The following is a 24,864-nucleotide window of genomic DNA, read 5'->3' on the forward strand; positions in this document are numbered from 1 at the left end:
AAGAGTTCTTCTCCTACTAATTTAGACCTACTAAACCCTAGTTTTAGAAGACAGAAAACTGGCCCAGACTGTGAGAAGTTCACCAGCACCAAGTGGGGGTGAGCAAGCAGCACAAATCACCCATATACATGTATGTACCACCTTGGGGCCTGTGTCAGCAAGCTTTGGGCTTGTAACCTGTTATATTGATTTTGGTGCCACTCAAATTAGAGGTGAAAGCATATGCCCGTGTCCCAAAGCATGAGGCGCAGGCCTGTCCTGCCACCAATCTAAAGGGCTAATAAATGTAAAGAGGAAAGAATGGCCACTACTCCCAACCAGCCCAGGTGAAGAAACAATAAGGAGCAACCTCAGACTACGTGTCCTCGCAGGGCAAAATGCATCAGAGTATGTGGTTTGGTGGAGACATGTAGGCTGGGGCTTGTGTTGGTGGTGTCCATTAGTCAACAGTTTGAGATATTTCTGAGCTCATTGAGGGTTCATAGAATGGTGTATTCGGTTGACAGATGACCTCCTTCTGACCTACATTTGACCTACTTCAAGCAGGTTTTTCATTCATATAGACTTGTATTGGAATACAAAACCTTGAAGAGAACAAATGCCTGTTCACAAAGGACTTTATTCTGTTTTGAGGCACCAGTGGCCCAGAATGTCCATTGGCTATTTCTTAAGAATAATTTTTTTTTTTTTTAAATAATGGATTGGCTGAAATGTAAGGAAATAATGTAAATGGTGTAATACCCAAACCAGAAAGGTCATGTTTTAGTAGCCAGAACATAAGGATGTTTCATTTATTCCTACCCATTACCACATCTTTGCTCTTTGCATCACTTATAATACTGATATACTTGTTTGTTTCGGAGTTTCCCTAAATTCCATCATTCCTTTTTTTAGTATCATTAGAGAACTGACATCCTACCACACTGATAAACCGTAAATATGCATATGTCTGGAAAATAAACAAATTATCCAAAAATAATTGAAATTAAAGTTTACCAGTGAATTCCCAGTCATAATAATTCTAGTTTTTATCTGTGTTCATTATCGGTATGTAGTTCATTCAGAGTATATTCAGTGTGGTGTAAATGCAATGTGATTGCTTAGACCAACTTTAAGTGGGTGGGCAAGTGAGAGAGTGAGTGCGCGTGTGTGTGTATGCGTGTGTCTGCATGGCACACAAATATCAGACTTGTCTAATTCATTTGTGAATTTGTCATAATACATTTCATAGGAAGGTTTCACAGCAATAAGATACAAGGTGTGTCTGAATAGTCAATTATCCAGCTAGAATAATGATGCTGTCATGTGTTTCAGGTGAGACCAGCCCAATATTATGGGTGGAGAAATAGACTGTGCTGTACAGCATCCTTAGTTCATCCCTCGCAAAAAGGAAAGGCACCTTTTAACATCTAAGTGTGAAAGAAGCCAGGAGGGAGCACCCCACACTCCAACTACTGGGAAAGGAATAGAATCCCTGCGGAGAGTGCTGGGTAGCACACATACAACTCACAATGGACTGGAAGCTGTTTACTCATATCAATGCCTTCATACTGTTACTGGTAAGCAATAACTTCTAATATATTCATATTATTTCCTGGTGTAGTTAAGAAAATTCTGCAGTTTTTTTTTAAGTATTCCTATTATTAAAAATATGGTAATTCACTGCATAAATATATGATATATATGTGCATAGCAATGTGTATGCACTGAACCTATAGTATAATTGTATATACTGGTTAATTTTGAAACGATTAAAAGGTTGTGAAAATGCAATTGCTCTTTTGCGAAGTGAAATACAAGAGATTATTTAAAAAAATTTTTAGAATAAAGATGATGTGCTCAGTACAGAAAACCATTGCATACAAGCAGATTTCATTGTACCAAAGTCAAATTGTACGTGCATTCTGGTTGGCTGCTATGGGTTAATGTACTTTAAACCTTTCCCACGCATTGAATATGCCGGTCACATCATTGCATAAATGGTGGAATATGCAGACAAAACCAAGTAATATACTAAGCTTTGCAGGAGCATTGTCCCTATTATGCAAGTAAAAGCCTCTTTACATTGCATATAGCTCACTTTGAATCTCAGAGCCATTGCTAACTATTTCTTCAAATCCATCTATATGAGCAAGACCCAGAGCACCTGACTTCTAGTTTTTGCTGAATGTTCACAAAATGATGGTGGATTATCTATACTCCGTGTTTTTACGGCACTATACTAACAGGGTGCTTGTTGTTTATTAAAAATGGTATGTTCGCCTTCATTGTTTTCAAAGTGATGTAGAAGCATGACATGTTACTACTGTCAAACAAAGAAACAATTCATTACTATCCTAAGGCTCCCAGAGAAGAAACTGTTCTATTTTAAAGGTTGTGTGACCTTAGGTGCCTGGATGTTTCTGAGTTCAATAGATTTACAGTCCTGGAACAAGCATGGAGAAAGTGAAGTTAGAAATCTTGACCTGCATATTTAATCTGGGAAATTGACCTATAAAATATTGAAACCAGAAAGACAATAGCCAGGCAATCAGCATCTTCAGAAGGATGGGTTAGAAATGTCAACCTTTATATATTTCTCTTCATGCATGGGGGGGGTTATTTACGAAAGGCAAATCCACTTTGCACTGAAAGTGCACTTGGAAGTGCAGTCGCTGTAAATCTAAGGGGTAGATCTGAAATGAGTGGAAGCTCTGCTGATTTTATCATCCAATCATGTGCAAGATAAAATGCTCTTTTTTATTTTCCTTGCATGTCCCCCTCGGATCTACAGCGACTGCACTTCCAAGTGCACTTGCAGTGCAAAGTTATTTTACCTTTAGTAAATAACCCCCATGGTGTGTTTAAAATAGATTTTTATTTTTTTTTATGATGTGGAGCATTTGCATTCACTGCACAGTGACTGATAGGACTTAAGGGTAAACTGGCAGTATGTTGAATGTTTAATTATTACATTGCTTACAGTATTATATAGTAAATGTACATCATACCGATTGTACACAACTGGCTCACAGGTTCTTGCCATTCTGTTTTAAATACAAATTATTGATTATTAATCATTACGTTTTGAAGCAATTGACATTTATGTGTGCAGTCATAGCATGCTCTAAAGAGTTGAAATGATCACTTTTTAAATCTTAGTAAGGGAAGAGTGTGCAGCTAGCTCAAATCCATATTTGTGTGCCCTCTTTTGCTAGTAAGGGAAGTATCCTACGCATTTCAAAGCTTTTATATTCTTTGTTTGGCCTATAGAGCATATTACAACCTATGGTTTACATATATAATTAAAACCACACACAATACACTATAGCAGGACATGAATAAGATAATATAATAAAATAGAGGCAGGGACTGGTTTTCTTAGTAAAAAACATTAATGCATGCACATTAGCAAGCTTGGATTAACTGAGATTTTCAGAAGATCCAGTTACTGCCCAGCTACTACCCATGGGCTCAGATGCTACCCATGGGCTCAGATCGCAAAGCTGGACAATGCTTGCAGTCAGCGACACTGGTATAAGACCTGTGGTAATCGATCAATGCAATTCCCGTATACAGGCCTACCATTGCTGACATGTTTTTGAGGGTGTAGTCTCTTGGCCCTTTGCATCTTGGCAAGTCACTAACCTAGAATTGGCACACTGTTGATATTTGCATTGATATTTGCATGCATGTACTATGGCTTACCATGGCTTGCCATGTTATGAAGGAAAGAGAGGAAACCAGCCCTGGAGCTTGCACTTCCACAAACAAGTCAACAAATTGATATATGGTATATATATATATATATATATATATATATATATATATATATATATATATATATATATCAGTTTCCTCACTGGTTGTCAAAATTTGGTTTGGGACCTGGAGCCTTGAGATTTCTTAGAGACTTTGGTGGAATAAAAGCTCCAATCCTGGGTCCTGGTTTTTGGAACCACCAACACACTAATTGGACAGGTGTGTGTTGGGCATTTTGAAGAGGCCTTATCATGGTTCTGAGCTCTACTTCAACAGACATAGGAGGACTAGGAGATAGATGGGAGCCAGAGCAGCAAGGGACTGCTAGCTGTACAGAAAGAGTTGGTGAGAAAATGGTCTGTAAGAAACCTGGATCCGGAAGAGTAAGGCCAAAACAGCAGTATTGTATGTGTAAGCCAGAAGGCTGAGTGTGTATCTCTTTGCAATAGAGAGAAATTCTGAAAAGCTGAAAAACTCTGCAAAGAAAACTCTTTATTTTGATTTCCAAAAGTTTCTTGAGCTTTCTTTTAATAAAAGTGGTCAAGAAAAGTCCTTAAAAAGAAGAAAAGCGAGTGATGTTGTCCTTAAAAGCTCTATGGCTTGGATTTCGTTCCCACATTTGACCACACTGGCTGCATACTTTTTCTTTTTCACTAGCTCTAAAAGTATTGAAGGAAGATGTGGCCAGGCATTTAGCATTTTCAGGAGGTCAGTAACAACAGCATCCACATTCCTATCGTTACAATTTTGTCAAACGTTGAAAGGAAAACAGGTCCTTGTAAAATACATTCCACATACTTTGCAAGACATTTTTTTATACCAAAAACAAAGCAGGAAAAACTGGGCATGTTAAGAATTGAATTAGCTACACCCAAAACTTGTAATTACTGCTTAGTTTTATGAGGGAAGACTCACCAAGCAGTTGATGATATTTTTTTTTTTTGAGACAATGCCCACAGTTTGCAGGTTCCCAAGTGCAATTTAAATTTTTGCCTTACCCTCAATGGATGATAATGCAGTTACACACTAATGATTCAGATCTGTGTAAGTGTGAGATAATATGGTTTTAAAGTCATGACAGTGTAGTATACAATGTATATGTCAATCATGGATTAGTAATAACAGAGAGTTGGATTTCAGGTTTCTTGTACATTATTTTGAATACTTGACATTTCACTTACCTTCTACAATCATAAGAATCTTGCGATGTGTGGTATTGTGTTTTGTTATTATATCTTAATTTATTTATTTTTTACTTTGATACTCCTCTGAAGCATTACAGCAGAGGGGCACAGTGGTGTAGTGGGTAGTACTCTCGCCTAGCAGTAAAAAGGGTTGCTGGTTCGAATCCCAACCATGCCTGGAGTTTGCATGTTCTCCCTGTGCATGTGTGGGTTTCCTCCGGGTACTCCAGTTTCCTCCCACACTCCAAAGACATGCTGGTAGGTTAATTGTCTTCTGTCCAAAATTGGCCCTGGTATATGAATGTGAGCTGGGGACCTTGGATTGTGGGCTCCTTGAGGGGAGGGACCGATGTGAGTGTGTGATGTATGTGTGGAGCGCTGCGTAAATTGACAGCACTACATGGGTACCTTAAATAAATAAATTGGGATAATTGTAGACACTCACTCAGGTTGAACTGGATGGACTGGTGTCTTTATTCAACCTTACTAACTATTTAACTTTTACATTTATGAAACAGGGTGCAGATTGCTCTACATTAAAGTGAGGTGGATGTTACATGGCTGTGGGAGAAAGAGAGAGGAAACCAATGGGTTTGCTTTACTAGAGTAGTAGATAATGTTCACTTAGCAATGTGAATGTTGATATTGCAAAGTCACTGTTACTAGATATGGCAAAGTGGATCATTTAGGTGGGAATTTAACAAACTACATGGATAAGTTCATCTTTAGCAACATGTTAGATGTTACACACATATTTAGAGGTGTTACATGTAATATATTGCTAATCACACCCCACCCCACACCCCTCATCTACAAAACACATTCCACTGTGACAGCGGGCTGGAGGTTCTTCTCCCACAGTTCCTGTCACATTTTAAAATAAAAGCGGGTGTGCAGTGCTCCACCCACACAGCTACATCATTCATTCACAGAGATCTGTGAATAAATAAACTATAAGTCCCATCTTTCACTGCGAGCATGCTGATCATTGCCCTTGCAGTTTAATGACACTTCCTGCAGCTTAGTAACTGTCTGCCTTTATGGTGGTATGGGGCAGAGAATTTTTCGGCAGTGTCTGCAGGTGCCTGACTTTGCACCTGCGATCCACTGATCTCTGGAGCAGTGCTTTGCAGGCACCTGTGTAAAAAAAATGTAAAATAAATGCACATTTTTAAACTTCAAAATCGTATTCATTTATTATTATATTTGTTACTAAAGGTGAACTTATCCTTTAAAACCATTTCATGCATAAGCCTTTTTCTGACACTTGTTGCTTACAAGTTAAAATCCATTTAAATATATAAAAGATATAATAGATGTAGATATAGATTTTTAATTTTTTTTAGCAGAGACCCTAGAGAATAAAATGGTCATTGTTGCAATATTTTATGTCACACTGTATTTGCACAGCGGTCTTTAAAATGCAATTTTTTTGGGAAGAAATACACTTTCATGAATTAAAAAAAAAGCAAAAAAGTAAAGTTAGCCCAATTTTTTTTTGTATAATGTGAAAAATTATGTTATGCCAAGTAAATAGATACCTAACATGTCATGCTTTAAAATTGCCTACACTCGTGGAATGGTGACAAGCTATGGTACTTAAAAATCTCGATAGGCAATGCTTTAAGATATTTTACAGGCTACCAGTTTAGAGGTACAGAGGAGGTTTTGTGCTATAATTATTGCTCTCACTCTAATGATTGCGGTGATACCTCACATGTGTGGTTTGAACACTGTTTACATTTGCGGTTGCGACTTAAGTATGTTTTTTCTTCTGCGGGCGTCAAGTTTGTTAGTTTTGAATTCTGTCATTTTTTTAAATTTGGCACCTTTAAGTCTTCAGTATACCGGAAGTTATGTCATGACATCGCTTCCAGGTTACTAGATCCGAGACCTGATCAAAGCCGATTCAGACTTTGTTCAGGTCTCTGGCTAGCCGGTGGACACGATGATAGGACAGGAGAACCCGGGCAAGCCATGGGATGCGGTGGGAGGGGGGTCTCCTCCCACTGCTTGCAATAACAGCAAAGCGGCTACTTAGCCTCATCGGTTGTCATTACAAGACAGCTGACCGTCAGCTCTAAAAACCGTTACCGGGATGATGCAGCTGCAGGCATCACTCCGCTACAATCGCTTCAAGAGGAAGGCCCGTATATTTCCGTAATGTCGGCATGGGGGGTATTAAATTAGGTATTAAATGTGAACAAAGCTTTACTTATTCACTCACATTCACTTTTCAAAGTGAACATATATTTGCTATAATCAACCACTCTTCCATTAGCAAATCAACCCCAATATCTTCTGGGAAAGGGGGTAGATTTTTTCCTCTAGGAAGCCCTAGTTATTTTCAAATGCCAGTGCAACGGAGAGAGAATATGAATGTTAAAGTGATTTGTTTTGTTTTTTTAACATAGGAAAACCGTACTTATTAAAGCAGCAGTTTCTTTGTTAGGTTCAAACACAATATGTCACCTAAAGGAAAAAAATAATGCTCTTGGTTATCTTTCTTTCACCATTTATAGTCTTAAACCAGATAGGGTTGAGAACAATTAAAATATCTGTTAGGTTTTTATGCCTGTCTGTGACCTCATTAAGGAGATGTAACCATACAAAAATGGAAAGGTGTGGTTGTCATCATGAAAGACATGGATGGTCACATGCATCAAAAAATAATTGTTATAATTTCTGTCCTTTCCCCACTCTGCTAGAAATGTATTGTTCTTTTTGTCTGTGCCCCCATTCAAGAGTTTTCATATCACTTCCTGTCCTGACAGGAATTGAGGGAAAATTCCCAAATGGGGAGGAGGACAGATGAAAAAAAAAAGTATTACCTTTCTCTGCTTTTACTATTTAAGTGGTGAAAGAAAGAAAATGTTACTTAAAATAAAGATTTTTACATGTACACAGACTTGTGTATGTGTTGTTAGTGTTTTGCCCTTTGCTTGTATTATTCCAAACTAGTAAGTTACTCAATGAGATTGCTTCACCAGTACAAGAGGAAAGAGGTGTCAAAGTATAGCTAAATTCAAAACTTGTTTTTAAGTTTTGGTTAGTGTGGAAAATGTTTAAAACTCACATCAGCTTTTTTTACAGTCTCTATCCCACTGACTAAAAAAAAGGAAAATCCCATCTTAGATAGGAAAGACAGATATAGCCTCTATGACAGGGGTCTCAATCTGGTGGCCCTCCAGCTGTTACAAAACTACAAGTCCCATGAGGCATTGCAAGGCTGACAGTTACAAGCATGACTCCCAAAGGCAGAGGCATGATGGGACTTGTAGTTTGGCAAGAGCTGGAGGACCGTCAGTTTGAGACCCCTGCTCTTTGACAATAATAGTAGTAAAGGGTATGTAAAAATTTGTACCATCATACAGAAACTTAGAGATATGGGGATCGGGAACTTGGTCCCCAACCAAACTACCTTAAAGAACAGGGGCAATTGGATTATCTTGGTACAGATTAAACTAGAGTAAATTTGAATATATAAACAAGTATGTAGAAAAATATATACAGATTTATTAATACATGGTTAATAAGACATGGTTATTTGCCATGTCTTATTAATTCTCTATTAATAAATCTTTATATATTTTTCTACATACTTGTTTACATATTCAAATGTACTCTAGTTTAATCTGTATCGAGATAGTCCAATTGCACTTGTTCTTTAAGGTAGCTTGGTTGGGGACCAAGTTCCCGATCCCCATATCTCTGATCGAAGGAAAGGAGTTGTATGTTTTTTGTATATTACATGCATCTTCTTCAACTCTTTTGGTTTTAAGAAATTACCATTTATTAAAATCTGGAGGAAAAGAATGTGGTGGTGTTCCTGATAAGAGTCAGTAAGATGATTACTTTAATTTCTCAATCTACAAATCTATAGAAATACTTTTGTTAAACCCTTATATTTTTGCATTTTTTCCTTGCTTCACATCATTATTCTGAGGCCACGTTGCACTGTGCAAGCCATAATTGCAAATAAAACATTTTAAATTGTCATAACTATACAATCAACAAGCTGAGAATAATGATGAATACCATGTCCTCAAATGACAGTCTTTCAAAAGTATAGAATGTAACAAATTCTAATGAGTACATGACAAAAAACTCTACACTTCACCTTATTCATAGTTTGAAGAAACTACTGTTTGTTCCTGAGAACAGTGCCTAAGGCGGCAGGTATCTTACTAGCCTGTAAATATGGGAGGGGAGAACCTTAATTTCCTAAACCTGTACAATACCATGTCATATACTGTATACAGGGACTATATGTGGAATTTGAAATATGATTGTCCAGCTCACATTTATTTACTGAGTCAACATCAGATTTGGAGTACAAATAACCTTAGAAAGTGACTGACCATTGTAAAAAGGTTTACAACTCTTGAACATCCCTTTTCAAATAAAAACAATCTTTAAAATAAAAAAGCAAAATTCAGCACTAGATGTTTTTGTTTTTACATGTAAATCGTATGAATGATTTACACTTTGTAAAACTTATCAGATGCTCAGAATATTTACAGTAGTGTTTTCCTCCATCATTTCATCAATGGTATCTGCAGCTTCCTAGAGATAGGAGCCAGTTATTTTGTAAATGTGTTGTGCCTACTGCCAGGTATATACTGGGTTACCTAGTCAAAATGTAAAATACACAATAGAGAATTTGCATTTATGTGCTAACACTGACTCAATTACATCAAATGGCAAGTGCACTTTGAGCAAAGATTGTAGCGCAAATGTAATGTTTTAACTATAGTAGGCAAGGCACACGTAAGCATCCCATACCAAATAAAGTCTCCAATATTGCCCTGAGACATATTAAACTTAAAGCGTAGTTCCACCTAAAAGTGGAACTTCCGCTTATTTGTCTCTCCCCCCCCCCCCCACCCCTGGTGCCACACTTGGAACATTTCAGGGGGGAATGGGTACTCGTTTTTGACCGGTACCCTTTCCTGACTTCCGGAGATGAAGCCGCATCGCCGTCCCTCGGAAGTTTGCCCCCCATCCTCCTTCCTCCACCACCGGGCCAATCAAAAAAAAACTGCGCGCTTCACGCATGCGCAGTAGGAAACCGTCTGTGAAGCTGCAAGGCTTCACTGCTAGTTTACCTCTCTAGGAATGGCAGTGGCAGCACCCAACAGATGATCCGAAAATCAGCTGGGGTGCCGACATTGCGGAACACCTCTTTAAGAAGTATTCTTTGGCTAGACTACAACACTATCCAAGTAAAAATAAAAAAATACAAGAAGGGCATGATAGATAAATACATAGATACTAGTGAGAATTCTAGTGAGAATATATCATAACCACTGTTACTCTAAAAGTACATTACCTTTTCAAATGTGTACCTACCTTCTCCTGCTGCAGAGTAGTATACCCTTCTGTACCAAGCTTGGTGCTGAAAGCTCCTGGTTCTGCCCCAAATGCTTACTTTAAAAAGATCCCTGTAAAAATACCAGATTTCAATATGGTGGAAAATCTGAAAAATAAGTGCAATTACAATAGGTCATTAAACACTTCAGCCCCAGAAGGTTTTACACCCTTCCTGACCAGAGCATGTTTTACAGTTTGGCACTGTGCTGCTTTAACTGGTAATTGCGTGGTCATGCAATGCTGTACCCAAACAAAATTTGCGTCATTTTTTTTCCCACAAATAGAGCTTTCTTTTGGTGGTATTTGATCACCTCTGCATTTTTATTTTTTGCGATGTAAATGAAAAAAAGACTTGGAAAAAAAAGTTTCCAATTTTAGTTTTTAAAAAAATTCAATAAACTAAATTTTAGTCATACATTTAGGCCAAAATGTATTCACCCACATGTCTCAGGTAAAAAAAATTCAATAAGCGTATATTTATTGGTTTGCGCAAAAGTTATAGCGTCTACAAACATATGTGTACCATATACCATATGTGTGGGACTTTTTGGTTTTGTTTTCTCACCTGCATTCTCAGGTTCCCAGATGGGACAGGAGAGCCCGAGTAAACCATGGAAGACGGCGGGGGGGGGGGGGGGGTGCTTGTAAAAGAAGTCTAGCGGCGAATTAGCCACTATGATTGCTTTTACATGAAAGCTGACCGCTGGCTGAAAAGAACGATACAAGGATGATACCTAAACCCGCAGGCATAATTCTGGCATAACCACTCAAACTCCAGCAACATACAAGTACGTTGCTGGTCCTTGTTGGGCATATATTGTAATGTTCTTTTTTTTCATGCAGCCCATAGGCTTGATCGGTGGGTGTGCCCACAATTAGAATACTGCCCTGCATCCACCCACTTCTAATGATACACCTTTTTTTTTTAACTGTGGTGGTGAAATCACCTCCTACAGCTGGAGTCGCTGATTTACGTATCGTGAGAGCAAACACTGTCACTGTCAAGATAAATAAATCAGTGCTGCAGCCAAATTGTGTACCTGAAAAGCAAACAATAACAATGGTAACAATAAAACATTAAATCAATATAACAACAACAATCTGTGAGAGCAAACGCTGTTGCTGGCAAGATAAATAAATCAGAGCTGCATCTGAATGACGTACCGAAAAATAAAATAATGGTTAACAATAAAACACAGTAAACAGTAAAGTATAAAAGAATTACATACCTGAAAAGCAAACATGATAAAACATAGTAACAATAAAACATTGAAGTTAAAAAATACAGTAAAACAGAGCACTATTTTTGGCTTTTTTATTTTAGATTTTTTTGGGGGTTTTTTACTTTTTTTTTTTACACTTTTATTTGTAACTGTAGAGGTTGTAACGGTTCCAGGTTTGCGTCTCTAAAAACATGATAGCATCTTTGGAGACCCTGTGTAAGTGTGTCCTAGTCTGTGCAGTGCTGTACCCTATGCTAATACTCCACTAGTGTGTGGTAGCGTTCAAAACATTCACCGATGCAAAGACCAGGTTGGTCAGGACAGGAGGGACAACAATAGCAGATGTCACATCTAAATCCACACTTGCTACAGACACGATATCTTGGGTGATCGATTGGTAGGGGTACCTACCACGGAGAACATACGGAAAATGTCTCCCATGCACCCGACTCACTGCATTTACATTGGGAAGTTGGATCACAGTAACGCTGTGATGATCTCTTCCTGGAATTTAAGGAAGGATTCAGTTTGTCCTGAAGCTTTGTATAGCACGTAAGCATTCAGCAGAGCCAATTGGAATAAGTATAAAGACACTTTTTTGTACCAGTGTCTGGCCTTATGGTCAATTAAGTACGGCGCCATCAACTGGTCGTTGAAATCCACCCCTCCCATATTAAGTTTGTATTTGTGGACACAGAGGGGTTTCTCCAACACCAGTCGTCATTTGAATTTGGACTGTCGTGCCTGCGTGAAGCGAGGACAGAAAGAAAACATTCTTCCTATCCCTCCACTTCACAGCGACCATATTATTGCATCTCAAGCAAGCTCTCTTCCCCAGCCTAAGATGGTAATCTACAAGCCACTGGTGTAAGCCCCAGCGATTAGATTGCATGGTGCCCCATGTGCCAATTCCATGATCAAACAAGTGACTAAAAAGTGGCACGCTTGTGTAATAATTGTCCACATACAAGTGGCACTAATACTAATAGCAGTATAAACATTTGTATCCTTATAGCTAGATTGCATCTGGCCACACACCAGCATCTTTGGTTGTTATGCTGTGATCTTTGTAATTGTTCTTTGCTAGCATCTCTTAATTTGTGTCCCTTAAGGAAGCCAGCAGCATCTTTGAATGACCATCACCTGTGTATACATACAGTTTATCTTTGTTTTTTAGTGTAAGGCCCCGTTCACAGCGAGCATTCCTGCTTCGTGATTTTTCATATTGTGATTTTTACACAATTCTGCAGGTTGCATAGGCCAGCCCATTCACGTTTGCCAGTCGAAAAGAAGCTTCTGCTCCTTTTCCTGCCAAAAAGCTTCACATGATTTGTGAAGACGTGGTTTGCCATGTGCCAATTGCAGCAGAATTACATTGCATTTGGGGTGCCATTGAAGGATAATGGCAGCCAAATGCTAATAGTATATTTTGCTGTGATTGTCACACAATTTGGGAGACTGAGAATGCTGCTATTCTGTCTGCAATCCCAGATCCTGAGATGTGAATGGGCCTGAATATGCCTTCCTTTAATTGTAATTCTTTTTTTTTTAAATAGCCAAAGCTGTTCTGCACTCTGGTTCTGAAGATTTTTTTTCATTTGCCCTTAATGGGCGTCATTATTATTTGTTTATTTTTCTTTTATGCAGTACATAATTATATATTCTTTTATATGAAATCACCTACTGAACACCTGAATCTGTAGGGACTGCCACCTGTGTCAAATTAGCACTAGACCCATTTTGGGGTTGATTTACTAAAGGTGAAGAGTCTCTTCACTTTGCAAGTGCAGGTGCACTCTTCAAGGAAATTTGCTCCAGGGCTTACAACAATAGGTGAACCTCTGCTGACTTCCATCATCCAATCAAGTGTTGTTTTTTCCTTGTATGTGGTTGGGTATTCTTTGCAAAGTGAAGCTTCACCACATTCACTAAGCTCTGAGGACACTTACCTTGCAAAGTGAAACTGCACTTTCAAAGTAAATGATCTATTTCCCATTAATAAATCAACCCCAGGTCTTGTGGACATTATATTTCTATATATAGAAAAGGCTGAATAGTCCTGTGTACTCCTTATGCAAACATAAACACAGAGGTTTTGAGTCAGTACAAGTCATTCAAGATATGAAAAAAAGGCAATGTTTCCCTTTAAATGTCAGCAGTCTAAAGCCCCGTACACACGAGAGGACTTATGTCCGACAGACTTCCGAAGGAGTTCTGCCGGAGTTCTGCCGGAGTTCCGACAGAGTTCTGACGGACTTTTCGAATGAGCGGACTTGGCCACACACAATCACACTAAACTCCGACGGATTTGAACGTGATGACGTACGACTGGACTCGAATAAGGAAGTTCATAGCCAGTAGCCAATAGCTGCCCTAGCGTCGGTTTTAGTCCGTCGGAATAGCATACACACGAGCGAATTTTTCGAAGGGACCGGGTCCGGCGGAGTTCCGTCGGAAAAATTTGAAGCATGTTCCATATTCTAAAGTCCGTCAGACTTTGGCGAATCAAAAGTCCGTTGCAGCCCACACACGATCGAATAGTCTGACGGAATCAGTCCGTCGGACTTTGGATGTTGAAAAGTCCGCTCGTGTGTACGCGGCATAACTTTTGGTTTTGGTTGTTTGGTTCAACACTCTTTTCACCAATGTTGCACCAGTGTTCAGGTTTCCCACAGAATCAAATACCCATATTTATTTAAATTGTTCATTTGAAATCTAAAACCACTGACAAACAAACATAGAAACATAGTCAGTGATATGAAATTATGAGGACTGCCTCAGCAAAATATAAAGCCCATGTCAAAAGGGAATATGGGTCTTATATGCCTTTTTATTATATGCATAGAAACATAAGACACACTAAAGTCTTATTTAGCTTTCACACTTCTAACCTGCCAGTAAAACACTGAGCACTTTTGAAGAGATTTCCATTCATTTCAATTGAGAGGGGCGTTTTTTGACCGCCCTGCCAGCACATTGCCCCAGTGTGAAATCATTCATTAATTTTAATGGAAATAGGTTTTTGTGAGATTTTCGGGTGCATTTTTGAAGGCACCTGAAAAGCATCTCAGTGTGAAAAGGGTCTTAAAGTGATTGTAAATGATTACCTTGTAAAATAACACATTCAGTTTAAAATATAAATAAAAGGCAAAACATATTTGTATACAATAAATATAAAAAAAAATTATAAATACTTTTTTTTATATATAAGTGATCACATTCCCTCTCTTCTCAGCTGCATAAGAGCTGGGGGAGGAGGAGAAGCAGCAGTACACTGAACTTCCCAGTGAATGGCATTGTTTTGTGATCTATTTTCCCTCTGCTATCTGCATGAGGCACTGTTAATACTCTATGTCGACTTCACAGCTTCCCAGGTGATGCCCCCCCCCCCCTTTCAGCACACAACAGGTAATTAACAGCCTCAGCTGTGTATGTATCCCTGTGAGCCTGTTAACAGGGTATGTACCCATTATCTCACTCAGGTTTCACTGAGCTCTGTGCTCTAGCTCTGCAGTGTGTGTATGATGTCTGATCCCCACCACCTGCCTTCTACTGCTGAGAAATATCCTTTGATCTTGTGTTAGGAGTATGTAGAGGAGAGAAGGCTGCAGATAAACAAGTTAAACAAAGAAAGAATTTCTCCCACGCTCCTGAAGGCGTTTTTTGATATACCATGGTAGGCCTTTTTTGGAAGAGAAAACAAAAGGGGGGGGGGTAAAGAAAAATTAGAAATTAATGTGGAAGTTGATCGTGCATGTCCCGCTGCCTAATCTGACCTGGGTCAGTCTGAAGAAGTCTGAGTGGAAAAAAAGAAAGAGGAGGAAGGCGTATGATCAACCACTAGGATCAAGACAATACAATTTATTCAAGTGCAAAGTAAACAAATGCATATATAAAACCATAAAAAAAGTTCCTACGTTTTCATAAAAGCTTGGTTACAAAATATACACAAGTTTAAAAATTAGACATGCCCATGCAAGGGCAAATACTCAAAGTGGGCTGACACGTTTCGGGGGAATTTTCCTCTTCATCAGAGCCTTGCAAAAAAGGAGAACAATCTGTATAGTGCAGTAGACCAACATGAAAAGACCAGCTAGTTGGGAGGTATGTCACGCGGTGAGTGATCAGTTTTCCTTCGCTCTAGACCTGTCCACATCCCAACACTCTGTATGGTGTAGAGAGATGTGTATTTCTAATTCTGTGTGGGTCTGTCAATAGTACCTGCATCCAAGAGTTGTGAGGGTGCTGCAGCTTGCATGCATCAGCAAAAATACAGGAGACAGATGCTTCTAAAAATGACTGAAAAGCCTCTTGACAGAGAGTGCCATCAGCTTAGGAAAAGTTCAGAGTTTCCAAATGTCTTCACCCTGAGAGACATCATCTGCAGATAAACAAGTGTTGGCTGGTAAGGGGTTAGACATGTATACAGTATGTCTTTAGGTCCAACACAGTAAGCCTCAGGTTTTTCAAGTATGCACGTAGTATAAATTGTAAAGGAGAAAGACATATGCAGACAACCCAACAAGAGTTTTTAAGGCAACATAACATACAGAATACACAGAATTCCAAGGCTAAATAGTACCTTGGAACTTACATATAATAGCATAATGCTAGTTGATCTCTGTTACAACTAACACATTTTTTTTTTACAACCTAGCATGATATATATGTGTGTTCCAATTTTTTGCTCACCACCATGTGATAATTACTACTGCATTGCTAATAGGTATGCAATGCCTTCTTGATTCGGATTCTGTTTATTCAAGGATGCTTTTTGTTTTATAAACACGTGAATTACCTCTGGCATTTTTCATCTGATACCAGTATATATTCTTTGTGGTATTTTGTGTTGTGACAGATTTGAACAGAACACATATTATTTCCTGTAATATGAATAAGCATTCTGTGAAACATTTTCCTTTTTGTGACAAACATGAGAATTTTGTGCATCATTGCAATATTACAACATGGTATTGGCATGTGAGCTATATCCTCTTATGCCATGTACACGCGACCGGTTTTCCAGTCGGAATAAACTCTGAAGGTTTTTCCGACGGAGTTCAGCTGAAATTGTCTTGCGTACACACGATCACACCAAAGTCCGACCGTTAAGAACGCAGTCACGTACAACACGTACGATGGGACTAGAAAAAGGAAGTTCAATAGCCAGTAGCCAATAGCCATCTGTCTCGTCCTTGCTTCAAAGCATGAGTCGTTTTAGGTCCATCGGAACAGAATACAGACGAGCGGTTTTCCCGATAGGAATTGGTTTCATCGTAAATATTTAAAACATGTTCTATTTCTAGGTCCGTCAGAATTTTCATTAAAAAAGCCCAATGAGGCATACACACGATCGGAATATACAATGAAAAGTTTTCGTCTGACTTTTTCTGTCAGACATTCCGCTCGTGTGTACGCAGCATTAGTTGCTGATATTAGATCTGTGTTCGCAACTACTTGTTCTGTTTTATTGCAATAGCAAGTGATGGAAAATGGGGAAAGGAAAAATTAACAGCTATAGTGCTGATTAAAAAAAAATAATAATAATCTTGCTATTACCCAAAATAACCAGTCATCCTTTTTCATGTCAGGTTGTCAAATCCTTTAGTAAATCAACCTCAATGGTTCTCTTTTCTTTTGTTTTACTTTTACTTCAATCACCCAAAAATAGATAGATAGATAGATAGATAGATAGATAGATAGATAGATAGATAGATAGATAGATAGATAGATAGATAGATAGTTGAATAAATTCCCATTGGCTTATAGGTTTAAAAGTAAAAGCTATGTGGCTTGTGTCCAATGTTAAATGCCATAAAGAATAGGGCGTTTAAAAAATATAAAAATATAAATGGTCCCAAGATCTTGTGTCTCTGGACAATGAGGAATGGGACGATGTCTAGGATTACCCATTTCAACAATTGATTTTGACCAGGAATAGACTCATACAATTTAAAAAATTTCCTTGCAGTTACCTCGCATCAGCATGGCTAAGTAAGCTTTCGGTTAAACATTCTGCTGGTTTCTGGAGGTGCTTTTCTTCCCCTGCTGATTTCATACATGTTTTTTGGTCCGACTTCACCATTACACTTTACTAGATTTAGATTCTGCAATATATTACTGATCTCATCATCATTATGGTCCCCTTAGACGTTAGGGTATTTCTCTTGGGTTTGGTGGATCCTCTGGTCAAAAAAAAGCAACCAGGACTCTGCTTGGCCTTCTGTTATTTCACACTAGGAAAGCCATTGTCCATCAATGAAAAGCTTAAGCTCCAGCTACCTTAGACAGATGGAAAACAAAGATAAATTCTGTATGACCATTATATAAAGCTGCTTGTAGCAGTAGAGGGTAGCCTACTAAATTTGATAAAAATGTGGACATAATGGCTGGAAACCCCAGACTCAGCTGTCCTACCCTGAAATTCCCTCCTATTGGTAGGTATATTTCTTTAAATGGTTATGTGTTCTCTCTCCCTATGGTTATTTATTTGATCCTAATTCAACACATCCCCCCTTATGCTATAGAATATGGTTACTTGCTCTCGGTCTAAGGTTTAGGTATACTAAGGGTTTAGAATGTTTTGGATCATATGTATTACTTCTGCTCGCCTCTGTGAACTGTGATCTTGAACTGTTAATATGTGTAGCTGTTATGCATACTTAAATGTGGTGGTTTAGGGAGTAGAACAAGGCAACTTACTTGTTTTAGCATGGTTGGTGCCAGTGTTTGGCTTTCTTTGTATGACTTTGTATTACACTCAAAATCAAATAAAAATAAATGTAGGTGTGTGTGTGTATGTATGTATGTATGTATGTATGTATGTATGTATGTATATATATATATATATATATATATATATACATACACACACACACACACAGTATACAGTATATGGAGCAAAGGGAAACAGTGTTTAAGGGGGATATGATCACCACGTATATATCCATATAGTGACCTTGGTGCAAAGTTTTTCATTTTAATGTAATTGTAAAGGAGAAGGGCGCTCTTTGCTTCTGGAGCAAAGGAAGTTTAATCTCTGCATACAAAAGGGCTTCTTTAAAATAAGTGCTGTGAAAATGTGAAATAGAATTTATCAGGAATTATAAAGCTTGGGGTATTCCTGAATGCACGGAATCTAATTGGTTATTAACATTTACTGTACAAGTAGTAACAACAGAGATTGTTGATCCAGGGAATATCTAATTGAGGATCAGGAAGGATTTGCCCTTGCAGGAGCAAATTGGACCATGCTTCCTAAATTATTTTTCCATCCTCTGGATCAACCATGGGTATAGGTTTCTGTAGGTTTCAAGTGTATTTTTTTTTTCTTGGTTTAACTTCATGGACTTTATGTCTTTTTTTTCAGCCTTACTATATACCTTTGTAACATTGATAGGGGGAACTTATATTTGGAGGTTTCAGTGGCTGTTTTGGAAGAGAGGCTATGTAAGGAAAAGCATTTGCAAGTCCTCTAAATTACTTTAGGAATTATTGAATACCAGTTTCAAGGATGACACTGGACATTTTGGGCAGGGGTGCCTCTCAAACTGCAATAAAACACATACAAGTCTGAATAGACAGGGATCCCTAAGCAACCTCAGATATCAGGAAGTACACTATAATAATTTTCCAGGAAGAATTCCAGACAAAAGATATTTTTTAGAGTACTGCTTAGGCATAATTAATGTTTATAGATGTTCCTGAGAACATGGCAAACTTCACTTCACCAGGTCACAAAGTGATGGGAAATCTTCCTGTGGGGACATCTGTTCCATGACAACTGTATTAAAGGGTTCTTTCATTATTGTCACCAGGATGGAACATAATGGGAAATCTCCCACATGAGACATAGACACCAAAAAAAAAAAAGTTTTGTCTACAGACATGCTTTAAAGGAAATGTGCAGAATATCGAGGCTGCTATTGCTAGTCATCTTCTAAAAAATACAGTTTCTTGACTTTCCACTGATTCAGTGGTTTCAATATTTTCTGAGCCACTAACCCACAATTATGAGGAGCAAGAAAGGCAGAGTCAAATCAGAATTTCTAATCCTCAGATCTGTTCTTGGTCAGTGATTCAGAAAGCATTGAAGCCACTAGATAAGCATAATGGTCAGGGAACTGATATTTTCAGAAGGAAATGTCATCAATAGCAGCTTCATGACAGACTGACTTTAACAAACAAATTTGTTATCCAATCATAAGGTACCTGCTATGCCCCTTAAAGAATTCTCAGAGACTTTGAATACATATGTTGATGGGTCTCTATGTTTCTGTTAGAGTGTTAATAAAGAATTTGTATGCATCTTTAAAGGCATAGTATGCTTTAAAATATGTATGTTGCTTTAACTAGGTATTAGTGTGTTATATTCCCTGTGGCATCTGTTTGCCTTACCTTGCAATGACAGGCTCACACACTGTGGCTGCAGTTTGTAATGCCGCAGCTGATCAATTTCCCTATGTTGATGTATGCTTTTACCTAGCTTGTCCATATTAGCTAAAGGGACAGGCAACACTTGGTCCAGGTCACACAGCGCCCAATCCATTCCTCACTATTTCAATTATATATGTGGGAGCACTAACTGCATGTGTCAGATCTAATTACGGTGTAGCTCTCACCTGCAGAAAGACCCAGGGATTGTGAGATTTAGTTTCTTCACAGGAAGTGTCAGTTCTTAGACTACACATAAAGGTCATGTATTAACCTATGGAGTACCATACTATATGCCTCATGTTTCAACACAGACAGAAACGTTTGACAAAAGAATGTTAAAATTTATAAGAAAGAAAAGTTGTGAAACACTGAGAAAAAAAAAAATTAACTTTTACTAAATTTTATCACACAAAAGAAACATAAACATTTGCTGAAATCTCAAAAGGGAATGTAACTCATTCTGATCATGATATTACTCCTGTACACATTTGATTTTAATACCATTCCGACAATGGCTTTTCAATGTTCATAAAACAGTATACATTATTTTATTTTACACTCTACGCAGACAAAACATTGTTCATTGCATTGTCAGGAGTGGTGGGTGGAACGCATAGCTTACTCATTATTCATTAGACTCCCTTATAATTGATTGCTGATGAAAGCACAAAGCCAATAAACATAAGCACAATACAGAGTCAGTAAACCTACATAGGTATCAATTATATATGGCATGTCCTATAAATGTGAGTAAATGTGCTCTGCCTTTCCTATTAAAGAAGAATTTCCGGTTTTGTTATACCAGACTGCACTTATATGTAGGGCTCATAGGTTTTTTAGACTGCATATGCATATATATTGATGAGCTGGGCTTTAGTGCACAGATGAAGGTGACAACACAAATATGGTCTCATATAAGCCTTAACATGTAAATTTCATTTTAAAAGCATGTATCAGTATATTTTTAAACATGTATCTATCACAAAATAATACTGGGTGATCTTGCCATGGTCCTTGTGCAGGTATTTCCCGTTTATGGTGACAATTAGTACTTCTTAGTACTTCGGTACTGTCAACCTGTCACATTGGTTTTTAATGGAGACTACAAGTGACCATTTCAACACAAATTACGCAGGCATAGTCCATTGTTGTCAGTATAGGGTAAGAAATGTTATGCAGCCATCCATGGTGTGCATGTAGACAAGAGGGGGCTGCAAAGAGGCTGCAGGATATCAGCAGCATTGAGTTGTAGCAAAAGGTAAAAAAAAAGTACTTTTTTCAACAAAGAAGTACAATTGTGTATTATTGGTTTATGATTTATTTTAGATATACATGTAAAATATAATAATGGTATCAGTATCTGTTAATGTTTTTTAAAAGCCTTGTTTACATGTATGATGTGTAATTGTATATGTACTGAGCACAGTCATATCACATATAGCTAATTACATATGCAGGTTCAGCTTCCTGCTTTAAAATGCATGTCTGTAAGATTCCTTTCACACTGACAGCGCTCACTGTTAGCGCTAAAGCACCGCTCGTTTCAGCGCCATTTTTGTCCGCTAGCGGGGTGGTTTTAACCCCCCAAAAAAGGGTTAAAAACTCCCATTTTGTGGCGCTTTCAAAACGCTTTTTAGGTGCTTTGAAAGCTCTGCCCAGTCTTTCCAGTGGGCAGGGTGTTTTGGGAGCGCTGAATAAAATGCTCCCAACCTGCCCCCGAAGATGCTGCTTGCAGGAATTTTCGGAACTTCCCACAAACGCACTGCCCCAGTGTTAAAAGTCACACTGGAATTAATGGGAGGAGGTTTTCAGGTGTTTAGCAGAGGCTATTTCCGGCGCTAAAGTGCCTGAAAACCGCCCCAGTGTGAAAGGGATCTAAAGTCTCATACACACTGTATGAAAATCAGAAGGGGATTGTCGTTTGACAGGCTGTTGTCCAAAGTTCTTACCATTAGTACGCTTCTTTCGACAATTTTCAACAACTGTTTTCCAATTTTTAACCAACAAATGTTGACAGGCTAGTAAACTTTTGTCAAACGACTGCTCCACATCAGATATTTGGATGGTCAGTACACAAATCCTTTGTACAAAAGTGGAAAGTACAAACACGTATGCCTCGTACACAAGGTACAATTGTTGGACAACCGAGCGTCTGATTTTTGCCAAAAGGGCGTGTGCCAGGATCTTGTCTTGCATACTAACATTACACAAATTATCGTGCCACAAACAGGAATGTAGTGACATACTATGAGGAATTCAGCTCTTGGGCGCCACCCTTTGGGCCCCTTCTGCTAATTTCGTGTTTGGTGGGCATTGATTCCAAGCATCGTGTTTGTACTTTCAACTTTTGTGTGAAGGATTTGTGTACTAACCATCCAAAAATCTGGCGTGGAGCTGTCGTTTGACAAAAATTTACTAGCCTGTCATCCAACATTTGCTGGTCAAAAACTGGAAAACAATTGGAAAGGAGTGTAATAATGGTAAGAACAGCATGTCAAATGACAATCCCCTTCTGATTCGTGTGTACGAGGCTTAAGGCACATCACATAATTTACTTTTGTATTGGCCATGATAGACAGGCAAGACTGGGGATCTTGTCTACCACCACCAGAACCTCTGAGAGCAGCTGTTAAAACTATCTAGTTAATTCAATTAAATAATACTGCATTGGTTAATTGTAACCATTTAACAATAATGAAGTTGCAACAATAATATTTATTGAACCGTGTAAGGCAAAAATAATAAAAGGAAATCAAAACCTTGCTTTACAGAGAATCTGTCAGTTTAGACATATGAGTGCTGTCACTCTCCTAAAGCGCCCCAAAGATGCTGTTTGTAAGACTTTTTTGACGTCTTGCCAGCGCACCACCCCAGTGTGAAAGCACTCGGGCTTTCACATTGGGACTGCAGATGAGGCATTTTTCAGACGATTTACAGGCACTATTTTTAACAAGCATGTGCATATCATTGCTCCAGCATTTTATAAGCACATGCTTGCTCCAGGTCAGTGACTTACCAAGTAATGAGACAAGGATACAGATGGTAAGCTGGCAAGAGTGGAGCCTATATCTTTCTAAACTGACAGATTCCTGATAAAGAACCTTAGAACACATATGGGCTTCAGTCAATTAAAACTCTTAAAATGGACAAGGGTTGCAAGGAAGGAAAATGAAGGAGATACAAAATAAAGAAAAAGAAAAGCAAAAAAAAACAAGGGCTACCATTGAGATAAGAACCCATCCATGCCTCCATGACCAGTTCAGTCTGGCAGCATAACAACAATAGAACCTGTAAAAAATAAAATTCCTGTACATACAGAAACAAACATGCAGGTAAGTCTGAAATGAACCCGCAGTTCAGCCTCTTTACATCTTTAGTTTCGTTTAGTAAAACATTTATCTAGATTTATTGTATAAACAGGTTTCAGTTTTCATTGGGATGAATATTGAAACAAAAACTTTTATATCAATATATTCCTCCATGGCGACAAAGGATATAAATATAATCCTCCATAGCCACAAAGAATATAAATCCACTTTGTGTACAACAAATGAAATTGCAAAGGCAGACATTGGGGTCAATTCACTAAGAGATAATTATCGCATGAATTTTTGAGTTTTTATTTATCTCAAAAGTAGACAATTCACTAAAAAAGCATGTGTTATTTACCGAATGCCTTAAATATTTGTGTTTTGTGATATTTAGCACTTTTGTGCGTTTTTTTTTTTTTCATTTTTTTTTTATTTTGCAAGCTAACATTGCACCGGAAGGCACACGGCAATATTGTGAAACTATGAAAACGTCCAAGGGTGCTTTCATTCACAAAAAACAATCTCCCTCTGATGAAATGTTACAATTTATTTTCATTCCAGAGCTCAGAGGAGAACATTTTCACACTGATACATTGTATACTTTTCACTTCCTGGCCAGTGCAGAGTTCCTTTAATTGTTATTTTGTACTTTTCTAAAATATTGCCATCAAACACCAGGTGATATATAACAAATATATATATATATAAAAAAAGACTGCCCTGTATATAAACCTAAAACTATAGCTGCAACTCAAAGTGAAATACACACAAAGATAGTTTAAATAAGGAGCCGTACTCTCAGATTGACATATTGTCCAATGTGAATACAAACAAATTAAGAAAAATGTAAAATAAAAATAACAACAAGTTCCAATGAGTGAATCATGTGACATATATAAAGTCCTCCAATGCACAGTGAAATCTTAGGAATTCCTCCAGTGAGAAAATTTGTGAAAAGACAAACAGCAAAAATTTACGAAAATCCTGTGACTTTAAGGACTGACAGAGTGGTGGATTCACCCTGTCCGTCCTTAAAGCGGAGTTCCAGCGAAAAAAAAAAAATGTATTTATTTTTTGTATCCTAGCATTATTGCTAATGAAATTTGAAAAAGAGTATACACTGATCTTGATCGATTGTTAAAAAATATACATTTCTTACTGTTCGATTTGATGCCTCCCTTTGTGGCCGTTTACATCATGAGATTGGGCATTTGAAGCCCAATCAAGATCACTTGCTGGAATAGCTTTGTAGAGGCGCATGCGTGATTCAACAGAGGTGCGATTTTTGACCACAGACTCCTGGGAAATGATGGAACACAGGCAGGGGAAGTCATGAGGAGCTCCGTGGACCAGAAAGTGGCAGATTATGAGGACTACGTAGCAACAGGGCCTTTCTGGTAAGTATAAAAAAAAATCCTCCAAATGTTTGTTTCTAGGTTAAAAAGGAGTCTTAATGGGATTTTTTTTTTTGGGTGGAACTCCGCTTTAAAGCCACAGGATTTTTATACATTTTTGCGGTTTGTCTTTTCACTAATTTTCTCCCTGGAGGAATTCCTGAGATTTCACTGTGCACTGGAAAACTTTATATATGTCACA

General features: G+C 38.1%; 1 protein-coding gene across 1 annotated transcript in view; it reads left to right on the top strand.

The window, feature by feature from the left end:
- Positions 1-1,332: 1,332 nt before the first annotated feature.
- LOC143997148 (desmoglein-4-like) overlaps positions 1,333-24,864 on the top strand; it is an 80,915-nt gene continuing 57,383 nt past the window's right edge. The window contains exon 1 of the mRNA XM_077492608.1: positions 1,333-1,559. Coding sequence (XP_077348734.1) covers positions 1,512-1,559 — 48 coding nt within the window. The 5' untranslated portion in view covers positions 1,333-1,511. The remainder of the gene's footprint in view (positions 1,560-24,864) is intronic.

This window comes from Lithobates pipiens, unplaced genomic scaffold (genome assembly GCF_037356315.1).
Source record: "Lithobates pipiens isolate NorthernLeopardFrog02 unplaced genomic scaffold, aLitPip1_a1.2 Scaffold_19, whole genome shotgun sequence".
Classification (NCBI taxonomy): Eukaryota; Metazoa; Chordata; class Amphibia; order Anura; family Ranidae; genus Lithobates; species Lithobates pipiens.